Source organism: Crocodylus porosus, unplaced genomic scaffold, assembly GCF_001723895.1.
Source record: "Crocodylus porosus isolate Cpor-Errol unplaced genomic scaffold, CroPor_comp1, whole genome shotgun sequence".
NCBI lineage: Eukaryota > Metazoa > Chordata > Crocodylia > Crocodylidae > Crocodylus > Crocodylus porosus.
The window spans coordinates 74,724,237-74,736,547 of NW_017728943.1; the positions used below are offsets into that span (position 1 = coordinate 74,724,237).

Here is a 12,311-nt window from a genome sequence, read left to right on the forward strand (position 1 = left end):
GACAGCTAGGATCTGGAACCAACTTCCAAGCAAAGTGGTGTTGGCTCCTACCCTGGGGGTCTTTAAGGCTTGACAATCACCTTGTTAGTGTCGTTTGGCCCCTGTACTCTTTCCTGCCATGGCAGGGGGTTGGACTTGATGATCTGCTCAGGTCGCTTCCAACCCTACTAACTATGAAACTTAGTTCATCCAGAATTGATGCATTTTACCTTTTCTGAAACTTCTGTAAGTTTTAGCACACATACTCCATTCACACATATTTAAGCAACACATATAAGCCTGCAGCCTGCACCTGCCCCAGGTAAAGATCTTGGGGGGAGGGGGATTGCAGGTCCCCTCTCCCCCCCAGCAGTGTGCATGGCAGCAGGGAGCTGCCCCTCCCCCAGATGAGCCACCTCTGGCCCCACCCTGCTCCCCACTGGGGCCCTGCAGCCGCACATTACAGCCCCAGGCCCCAAGTCCCACTGGGCTGGGCAGCCCTGCCCAGCTCCCTCCCTACAGGGGCCTCAATCCCCCTTTACCCCCACACTTACCTGCTGGAGCTGCTCTGCAGGCTGCCTAGGGCCACGTGCATGTCTATGCACATGGCACTCCCTTTCTGCTTTCTTCCTGCTCCCTCCCAGCAGGCTGGAACTCTGCCAGCCTGCAGAGAGCTTATTGCAAAATGGCAAAATCTACGGGTTTCTCTGGTAAAATGAAAAGTCTGCACTTGCCTCTGGTAGAAGGCAAAATCTGGGGTTTACTCCGTTTTTCCGTGGAAAACAGAAAACCCGGATCCATGCTGATCATACATGACAGGCTGAGAGAGGGGGCAAACTGTTCAGGACCCCATTTAGTGAAGCTTGCTAGACATTTAAGGCTGGTGAAGAAACAGGAATCACTGGAAATTTGAAAGAAAGGCACAGCTTAGCTGTGGAAGTTGAAATGTATTCAATGTAGTGGTTCACCATGACTTTAAAAAGAGTTGAGGCTGAGGGGGACTGAGAGCAATGGGCATTACTATACATTTTATTTAAATGGGCTACACTAACCTAGCCTTGTGGTAGATTCCCATCAGCAAAAAAAAAAAAAAGATTCCTATCAGCATTTTTGGCAGTGAGGAAGGTGCTGGAGCTTGCTCTGGCCTCTCCTAAAAGCTAGCCTAGTATTGCAATACCTCCAGACCTGGTGTTCATTTCATAGATTCATAGATGTAGCGTTGGAAGAGACCCAAGTAGATCTTCAAGTCTGACCCCCTGCCCTGGGCAGGAGAGAATACTGGGCTTATATGACCCCAGCTAGGTAACTGTCAAGCCTGCTCTTAAAGACCCCCAAGGTAGGAGCCAGCACCACTTCCCTTGGTGGCTAGGATCTGGAACCAACTTCCCTGTGAAGTAGTCCCTTCTAATGTCCAGCCTGAACCTACTCTCAGACAATTTATGACCATTATTCCGGGAGGAGCTCGAGTGAACAGGGTCTCTCCCATTCCCTGCTGGTCCCCCTGGTAAGTTTACAGACAGCCACTAGGCAATGTTCCCTCTAAGGAGTAGTGGTCTGTGAGCGTGCCGCTTCAGTCCCTGAGCGTGCCACTTTGGTCCTGCCTCCCCCTTTCAGTGCAGCATGGGACACTTACAAAAGGTAAGCTCCTCACTCTTCACCCAGGGCAGGCAGTGGGGCCTTGGGGGTTGTAGGCTGGGGGACTGGAGGGCTGGGGCTGGAGCCTAGGGGGCAGGGGCTGGAGGCTGCAGAGTTAAGGCCTGGGCTTGGAGCCTGCCTGCCCCGAGTGATGCTCTGCTGGGGGCTGGCGCAGGCTCCGGGAAACTGCTCCACTCCCCTGCATTGCCTCGGGGAGTAAGGAAGCACGTGGCATCAGGGCCAGGGAGTGGAGCACTTCCCAGAGCCCATGGAGCAGTTCCCTGGGGCCAGCGGACCCCGTGCCAGCCCCCGCCCCAGGCTCCATCCCTGCTTTGCCTCACCTCAGGAAGGAGCCACTGCCTGCCCCAAGTGAGGCTCCTCTGACTCTAGGTAACTGCTCCGCAGGCTCCACCAGCTCTGAGAAGTGCTACACTCCCCGGCCCTGACTCCATGTGCATCCTCGCTCCCCTAGGAACTGCTCCGCTCCCCGGCATCGCCTTAGAGCCGGCAGAGCCCATGCCAGACCCCGCCTCCACCTAGGGGACAAGCTTACCTTTACTAAGCATCCCACGCTGCAGCTCAGCTCCATTCCTGGCGGGTGCACAGCCTGAAAAAGTTCATGCACGGCCAAACTTTTACTCGTGTGTGGCCATGCATGTGCACACCTTAGAGGGAACTCTGCCACCAGGTCCCCTCTCAGCCTTCTCTTGTAAAGGCTGAACAGGTTCAGGTTCCATAGCCTCTCCTCATAGGGTCTGCCCTGCCTTGCTTTCCTCTTGGAGAATCAACTGCCTCCCTCCACACACACACACACACACACACACACACACACTTTTTTAAGGACCACACACACACCAAAAAAAGGTTCCCATCATGTGTTTTACAGCCATGCTCAGTGCCGGCTGCATTTAATCAGCTTCATGGTTGGTTTTGATTACTGAGCACATGCAGCTTTTGGCAGCAGTTTAACAAGAAACAATGTATTTAACGAGGTTTCCTTGTATGCAACTGTAAGATGAGGGGCTTTTTTCCTCATGTTTACTGGGGCAAAAAACCTCATCTTATATTTAAATGAATATGGTATTACAGCAAGTCACAAACAGGTAGCCATGACCATCTCCTGTGCATCTCTCAGGGTTCTTTAAGCTTCTGGAAAGCCCCTTGCTCCCCCCACCCCCAACCAATCCCCTGTGGAATAAATCTAAATTATGTATTAAAATACAAATTCAATAAAACATTACAACTACCACACTGAGATAAAAATCTCTAAACAGTATTTTAAGTGCTGATGACTGAAACCAGTTGAATGTGTTTAACAGTTAATGAGCTATGGTACCCATGCCTTTAATAAATCTGTGAAATAACAAGATGTTATGCAAAAAGCAAACTCCATTATGAAGAAGAAAGGATCTAATAGGACACAGCTAAAATGTAGCAGATCCAGTAACCTCACTTCCTGTCTGATAGCTTTTGCTAAGGCAAGTTGGTGAAACAAAGTATTAGATGCCATAAAGAGGTAACCACAGCTGAGAAACAACAATTACTATTTAAGTGTCTTATTACTGCACAGGCAGTACTTTTTTTGTTTTGCAGTCACATTTTTACTCAACAGAGAGGCTATGTAACAGGATGGCTCAAGCATGGAAATGCACATTGTACTTGGCTGTAGTATTAGCTCTAACACAGATACATGTGAGACTGCTGACAACAAGAGGAGAACAGAGCTCTTAACTAATCTGTACCTCAGTTTATGTGTTATCTAAAAACACCATCACTGCATCCCAACAGACCTACAGAAAAGCCTGATATGCTAAATACTGAGGTACTCTGATAGCTCTTAAAAGAAGAAATTAAAATTGTCAGGTATGCTCAGTAGGCCCAAATCTCTACTCCATTCGTTTTTTTGCAGGGCAAAAAACAGCATTTCAAAATGATGCCAGAATAAAATTGGTATGATGGAAGACAGATTCATACACAATATGTCTCCACAGTCATACGTGTTTATTATTATGGAACACCTTAAGCTTTTACTACTTTTCTCATTAGCGACATGCAGTCAGGAAGAGAGAATGTTTTTTCTTTTGCTTTTTTTTTTTTTTAGTTACATTTTGGAATTGTTATAGTTGGGATTGTTAGAGCAACTGATTTTTGGTACCACCCAAACAAGATTTATTTATTGTTTTTCTCATTACCAGAATGAAAAAAATCAAAACATTATTTTGAGTCAAACAAAATGTTTCATTTGTAGACCTCTGTGAGAAAAAACAGAGAGAACAAAGGAATAGATCCAAAAATCTAATGGAGGAAGGAAGGGCATCCACCAACTGCCTCATGGTCAAACACAATCAGGTTGTGGAATATCCAGATTCAGTCTTCTCTCCTGCCTTTGGGAATTTAAAACCATATTTCCCACTTCCCAGTCAAAAAAGTCAAGCAGTGTAGTGGACAGACACCAAAACTAGCTTGCAAAACCAGGGTCTAGCCACAGCACTCCAGACTTTAGCAGGGGTTAATTTCACCAAATATTGCTTGTACTGAGCTCCATGCCGCCACAGCTAACCTGCTACTTGGATCTAAGCTTACTACAGGTACTCCTCACTTAATGATGTCCCAGTTAACATTGTTTTGTTATTACACTGCTGATCTATTAGAGAACATACTCTTCGCGCAACATTTGATTATAATGTTGTTTGGCTGCCGCCTGCTAGTAGGTAACTACTGTGACGTAACTGAATTAGCTTAACATTGTTTTGCTTAAAGTTGCATTTGTCAAGAACATAACTACAATGTTAAGCGAGAAGTAGCAGTAGTTCACAGCATCAGTCAGGCAAACAGCTGCAACTTCTACTGTTCTGCTAATCTCTGGAGTAATTTGCCAAATAACACATCAGAGGAATATTTATCCATTACTTTATCCTCTTTTAGACAGAATTCAACAGGTGTGAGAAAAGCCTCTAGGAAGGAAGTGTAGAAGAAAACATGGAAGTGCATCACATTCAGCTCTTAAAACTGAAAATTCTCACAGGATCAACAATGATTGGCTTCAAGGACATAATTCATAGGAATAAAAAGACAAGTGTTCAACAGTTGTAACAAGTGGACATCCCGGGGCCAGTCTGATCCTTGTCCCACTCACTTGTCTTTAGCAAACCACCCACCTTCTTTGCCCACCAATCCGTAGATGATATAATTGACTGATGTTAATAAGGCGAGAGGTTGCCCATTTACTTGCCCTGATGACAAGGGCATAGCTCCGACCATCCCTGTACTGTGGTCCATGCCTCACAGATGTTCCTCCAGTGCCACTCACTGGGAGCCGAGCTCCAGAATCTCAAATGGGACTCTCACTCCCCTCTGGAGCTTGTAGTCCCAGCGCCCTGCAGATGTTCCATGACCTGACACCCAGCCTAGTTATCTGGTCTACTACCCAGCCACTCATTCACTTGGGCTCCTAGCCTGGTTCCCCTCAGGTCTCCCAGCCTCTATTAATTCGGGGCTCCAAGCCCCATACCTTTGCCCTCCCTGGGCTCTAACCCCTTATCCCCTTGCCCCAGGAGCTCTACTCATAGCTCCGCAAGGCTCCGGGCCCCACCCCCCTAGATCCTCACTCCTGGTTCCTATGTGCAGTCTCAGAACTCATCTGTGAGTCTGGGCACTGTGTCAAGCCCCTCCACCTGACCTGGACCCTGCCTCAGCACTCACAGTGAGTCTGGGATCCCCCTGCTCGGTCTTACTATACACTAGGGATGTGGGGGTGGGGCTATAAGTGACCCCCCTACCGTCTTTCACTGCGGAGGCAACAGGTCTGGCATTTCTGGGGAACTATCCTGACAGGTAATCCCACCAGACTATCCTTCCCCAGCAGGATGCAGTTTTCAGTCATACCCAGGACCAGGAATCTCCTGCCATCCCCACAGTTCCTCCCTTACCTCCAAGATGTCACAAGCAGCAGCTGCAGCCAGCAACAGACTGCTGCCTTTGCTGTTCAGGGCCCAACTCTTACAAGGAACAACTGGGCTCTGTTCCCAATCAGGCAGCCCTGCCTAATTGGAATTACAGCCAGCTGCAGACTGCTGCTCTGCTGCTCAGGCCCCTGCAAGTAACAGAGCACATGATGTGCTCTGTTACACAGTACAAAGGTGAAATGAAGATGGGATAAAGAAATCCATGTAAGGAAAGACTCAAATTAAAGGATATTTTTTAAGCCACCCAAGTGCACTTAATATCTACCAGAATATCTGGCAGATTGCTAGAGATTTTCATAAATATGTGCAATTAATCACTACAGCTTTATTTAAAATACAAATACAAGTCACATAACAAATTTTAAAGGATGCATAGGAAGGCAATTTCTCCAAAAACAAAAGTCCACTGTCTGAGGGAAAGAATATAGATCTCCCTTAACACACACACACTTCCCACAGAAATTCTCTTCCCCAAAATCTGTGTTTTTAAACAATGGGAACCTGTGTAGGACCATCAACTTTTAAGTCCTTTGTTTTTATTTATTTAAACACATTTTAGGTGCCATGCCTACTTAAGTCACATCCCACACACTTTTTGGTGGTTCTACAGTGTTTTCTCCCCCCACACATAAGATTCACCTAGATTGGGTCACAAAAAGTCTACAAAAATCAGGAAGATTACTACAACTGAACATACAGGGAAGTTAAGCTGACTGAAGAAAAATAAAACTAGAAAAAAGCATTCTGCCTCTTAAAGTTCACATATAGAAATTTCAGCTGACATTTTCAGACAGGAGCAACATTTTTAAGTTTCTAATACCCCTTTAAGACTGCTTTCTTCTCCTCAAATTAGCCACTGCATTTGCTCTCAAAATAGCTTCTTGTTTCCAGTAAATATACATACCACAGTCTGAAGGCATTGGTGCTGCAGCAACTGAAAAAGTAACTGATGTTTCTGAGCCAGGGAACAAAAATGGATTTCTCCGATTCAAAGAATCTCCTTCTAAGGAAGGCTCGGGAAGATCTTCTATGGTCATCTTCTAGCAAGCCACCTTAAACAGGAAAAGCTCACTGCACACACTGCAGACTATATTTTATTACAATGAACTATAAATTGCTATCTATATTGGGATTCAGCTATTTCCTTTTTTCAAACATACAAAGGACTGCAATTGCCACTCTTTTGATAATAAATTGAATTTTATTAATCAAAATAGGTTGGGCTTGATGCCAAGGGCATCCACATTCTATTTCTTTCTGCCATCCGTGAAATGGAGCTGTATTACTACAGTTAACAGGCATGCTGTAAGAATTAATAGATTAATATTTTGCATAGCTTTATGGAAATACGAAATGATAAGCATTACTACTCATCCTGTCTTCTCATCTCAACTTCCTCTAACTCCCCTGCTCCCACAAACAAGAAATAAGTCACTCGATAGATCTGCCATTTTACTCTTCTTCAAAGAGAAAACTGTTGTCATATTTCCACAGAGGATCCCAAACCACCACTCACAGGCAGATTCATTACTGAAACTGCTCGTCTCCCCCTCCCTACTCTCTTTTCTTTCAGTTCATATCTCAACCTGTCCTTCCACATTTTATTTTAATGAACTCACTGCAGTGATGTAATGTCCAGTATTGCCAGCCAACTTTCCAAGCCTTACACCAACCTAGGAGAAAGAATGGTTGAGGGGGGAGAAGAAAAAAAAAATCAAACCACAATTCAGATAAACTTCACAGAATAATTAGTTACATTTTTCCATTAACCAGGTCAGACTGTATTATAGTCAGATCTGACAAACTGAACAGGATGAGAGGGAGACTCGGTTAGTATGTGTAAGGCAGAGCTTTAGGAGGTTGCACTTCCTTTCCCCATAATTAAAACTGAATTTAACTCGTAACTGGATAGACCATCTATCTCTTGGATGAGAAATTGAAAATCTAGACCCTGATGACTCAAGACAAAATATACTTTGTTACTTTTCACAAAAGGAGAGGAACCTGCTTAAAATTGAATTCAACCATAACATATAGGCTATTACATCCTACATCTCTGACCTCCTCATTTAAATATAAATTTTGCAGTAGTGTTCATCTGCCAAAAGTTATAGATATTATTAAAATGCCACAATTTCAAAGTATTTTCTCACTGAAAGTTTTCATGAAGAGGACATTGCCATCCCTAAGTACAACAGCACTCCCATTCTGACCAAGTAAGTAAAAGGATCTACTTTGTGACTCTAGAAATTTGTGTAAATGTCTGTTCAGAGACAGAGAGACATAACATGTGAGAACACTACAATCGGTTAACCATGAGAACATTCAGACCTAGACAATTTAATGTAAAATATAGATAAGAGGTGGTTCTTGATCATGTACATGGTAGACTAATTGGACCGTGATGCAATGCAAGAAAGAATTGGTAAATGAACCTCCGGGAATCAGTGCATGTACTTCTAATGCAGGCATTTATATTACATTCATCACTGTGATGTCTACAGCCTAACAGTAAAGATAAGCTGGAGTGCCCATACTAACAGGCCCCAAATTTTCTCTGAGGAATGGCTGTACAGCCCTCCTGGAGAGCTCTTGACTTAACAAAGGTAGAATTTGCTGAATTTTAGGGTATGTGATTTATTAAGGTTCATCTGCTTAACTCAAGAAAACTTCTATGTGTTATCTGAAGTTGCTCTTTTGCGTATACTATTCACACTTCAGGGTATTTTAAAGAGGCTCATTTCAATAACCCCCTAAATAAAGTCATCGCATTTTGTGAATGCCCCAAACTTGTGATACATATACAGCATGATCCATTTTCTAATAAATGATAAATTTAGAGTATATATGGGCAATGGTGACCTTGAAACAAGAACATCTCTCCTCTTTCAGCACCATGTACAGTTCACTGCATGCTGCCACATTCTCAACAAAAATCCAACATGCTCAAATCCACTTTTAAAGTTGTCATTGTTGTTTTCTTCCAATAAAGCCAAAACAAGTTTCAAAGACTTTTATTAGTGAGACTGAATTGTAACCGTCATGAACATGACATAATAATGTTAGATGTACAATCACAATGGCTTACAAAACCTACAATTGCTAGGTCATCAGTTTAAATCTTGCATGGAGCGACTGTGCTCTAAATCTGTTACCATCTGCCAGGCATTCAGCAGCCAGAGAAAGATAAACTGATTGGACTTTTAGTGAGACTTTTGTTGTCTACCACAAGAGTTTACCACCTCAATCAGGCCTCTGAAAGATTCTACAAATGCATCAAGCATCTTGAATCCAATAAGCAGGGAAACAGAAAACAGTTTTAAAAAAGCTGGAAGGGATGGGCACAAAAAGATATACTGTTGAAGTGTGCTGCCAGCACATCAGTTAAGAATTGACTTTTGAGAGGATGAATTTAAAAAGAATAAGGTGCCACAATTGACAGTGCAGAAGGAATGATGTTTGAACACAGAAATAAGCAAGATCAAAGACTCATTACTATGAAAGTTCTTGGAATTTGGCAGCTGGTAGCATTCTTGCAAAATGGATGCAATGTGGTGGTGGTAGGTTAAGAAATTTAGGGTCCAGTAAGTGACAGTTAGGCAAATTCAGAGGCAGGGAAGAAAGAACTGGTTAACGTAATGTGGATTAGGTTAAACAGATTAAAATGAAAATGGGAACTGTAACTGTGTAAAACAGAAAAACTGAAAGATTGTTTAGACAGACATAGGAGCATCTAGAGCAAGTATAGATTTCCTAATCCTTGAAGGTTAGAGGAGACTAAGAGTCATTCAAGAAAATTCAACTAGAGAGTCCTACCTTTACAATGAACAGTAAAAAACTGGGTGCATCCGTATCTCTGTAACTCAATTTTATCTTAAAGGTTTAAAAGTGAAAAGTGTACAAGGGCTTCTACCACAGGACATTTTTGAGTCAAAAATGTATAATGCACCATATCGTAACAAGGTCACACAGTGAACCATGTCTTTGCATCAGAACTTGTCTAGTGGCACACAGGAAAAAACTGCATGCTTCAGAGAACAAGATTCTTGCACACTGCCTACCCTCTAAATCGGGGCTGTCCAACTTGGGACCCACAGACCACATACAGAGCCAAGGAAACTAACCAGCTGCCACCACCAAGCTCCCTGTCCAGGCACTGCTGCCCCATCATTCCCCTTCTGCTGCCTCTAGCGTACCCAGGCTCTCTCCCCTTCCTCCAGCTTCCACTCTCTGCACCTGTCTGCAGGGTGAGTGGGCAGTGCAGCATAATGAAATAACAATTCAGCATCTTGAACTTCCCCAGCTAAAATGCTGGAGCTCCTTGCAATGCACCATTACATTTTGGAGAGCTGAAAGTTTAGAAAAACCTTTTGAAGTTTTGGACAAGACAATGCCGCCATAAGCTGCCTTCTTTTCCTGCAAATACTACAGGATTTGGTGGACAAACAACATGGGGAAAAAGGTCATATTTAAATGCTGCTACAAATAGGTCCTCTGCATTAAATTCTCCTGCATGGCAGTACAGAAAGCAGCATGGGTTTTAAGCAATTGCAGCCAACATTTTATATGCAGCAGAGGTCAGACACAAGATAAAGTTTCAAAATCCAAGAGCAAGTGGAATCCAAGGCAGTATCAGAATTACTTTAGTAGTATTTCTTATGTTACATTACTACAAGCAATACAAAATGTAAACACATGGCAAGTAAAATCCATGCTGTCGACAAGTTTGTGGACAAGCAGTGAATACAACTTTAATTTCTCAAATTAAAAAGGTCTTTCAATCTGCAGTTTAGCTCTCCACTGTACACTGATACTTTACCCATAATGTTACAGCTTTCCTGATGCTCTAAGTCCATTTACAGACATCAAGCTATGGAAACACCGTATTTTCTCATATAAAACATGCACCTCTCCCCGCACCCTCCCAAGCCAGCTAATGAAAATTAGGGTGCGCATTATGTGAGAAACAGGGATCCCCATGGGTCTGGAAATCAGGCATCAGGGGAGGAGTGGCTCTGGGAGTCAGAGCAATTAATACTACAACCCCTCCCCTTTGGCCAAATTTCCAGACCCAAGCCTGACATGTCCCCCTGTGCCAGATCAGGCTGACACAGGGTCAGTCCATGGGCTATATCTGGCATGTGGCTCAGGAGCAGGCTCAGCTCCTGAGCTGCTAGTAGTCAGTTACTTACCAGTACTACAAGGCAAGGTCTTCTTGGCTTTCAAAAACAGGGTGCATGTTATACCCTGAGGCATGATATATGCAAAAAAAATATAGTACTATAAATAGCAGGAATCACCCAAACATCTTTAAAATGTGTGCACCCAGTTAGAGAACACACTGCAACATGTGTAGCCAATAACATACATCTCTTTTTAATGAACAAAAACTCCCACACTTTCAGGCTAGTTATTAGTGCTAGAGGAAGGATACTGTAGTAGAGTAACTAAAGGAAGGAGGAGAGAAAAGGAAGGGGGTGGGGGGGTTCACCAGCTGCCTGACAGAAGCAAAGGGAAGAGATTAGTTATGCCTGTGTCTACTGTGCTGTGCATGTGCCAGTGTATGCATGGATCAGAGCATGCATGGGCCAGCATGTCTGCTATGATATGCATGTGTTTGTGCATAACTGTTGTGCATGTGCCAGCCCATGTTCCAGCATATCTACTGTACTAGGTGTGTGCCAGTGTCAGCGCGTTCACCCACACATGCCAGTGCATGCACCAGTCTGCGTGCCAGTGCATACTATACCATGCATGACCAGTGCATATATGGGTTGCACGTGTGCCTCCCAGCATATGCCAGCCTGCTGTGCATGTGCCAGTGCATGAGTGTGCCAGCATGTCTGCTACACTGTGCATGTGCCAGAGTATCTGCTATATTCTGTATGTGCCATCATGTGGGTGTGCTGTGCATGTGAAGGCACATGTGTTTGCATGTGCTAGCAGCTACTGTGCTATGCGTGTCAGCACATATATGTGCTGGTGTGTGTTTGCATGGGCTGGTGTGTGCACCAGTGTCTACTATGATGTGAGTATGCCGGCACATATGCTCACATTTATTATGCTGTGCATGTGCCAGGACATGCACATACCAAAGTTCATTGGCATGTGCTGGCATGCATACCAGTGTCTACTATGCTGTGTGTATACCAGTGCATGTGTTTGCATGCGCCAGCACCTGTGCTAGTGTCTACTATGGTGTGCATGTACACATGCATGTGCCAGTGCATGTGCTTGCATATGGTGGCGCAAATTGTTTGCACATGCCAGAATGCCTACAATGCTGTGTGTGTGCTGGCATGTGTGCTAGTGCCTACTATGCTGTGCATGTGCCAGCACATGCACATGCCAATGCATGTTTGCATGTGCTGGCACATGTGCTAGTGTCGACTATGCTGCGTATGAACACACGGACATGCCAGTGCATCGGTTTTCAGCACACGTGTTTCCACATGCAGAAGGCCTACAATGTGCCAGCTAACACAAGCAGGTACCGGGTGCCTGCATTATTATTAAGGTTACCATATGCCCCAGTTTTCCCAGACATGTCCTCTTTTTGCGTCCTCCCATGTCCGTCCAGGCGGTTTTTTTAAAATATCAACAAACATCCGGGATTTTGCCATGCCTCTGCTCAGCATTGAAGCTGAGCAGGGTACCACGTGCATCTGCTCACAAGGCCCAAGAGCTGAGGACTGGGGGCAGGGGGTGTGCATGCGTGTCAGGGGCATCTGA

The 12,311-nt window shown here is 44.4% G+C and overlaps 1 protein-coding gene across 1 annotated transcript in view; it reads right to left on the reverse strand.

Moving 5' to 3' along the window:
• The window catches only part of CLIP4 (CAP-Gly domain containing linker protein family member 4), a 52,647-nt gene that overhangs the window by 39,737 nt on the left and 599 nt on the right, over positions 1-12,311 (reverse strand). The window contains exons 2-3 of the mRNA XM_019548586.1: positions 7,199-7,252; positions 6,484-6,631 (exon numbers count right to left, since the gene is read on the reverse strand). Coding sequence (XP_019404131.1) covers positions 6,484-6,616 — 133 coding nt within the window. The 5' untranslated portion in view covers positions 6,617-6,631; positions 7,199-7,252. The remainder of the gene's footprint in view (positions 1-6,483; positions 6,632-7,198; positions 7,253-12,311) is intronic.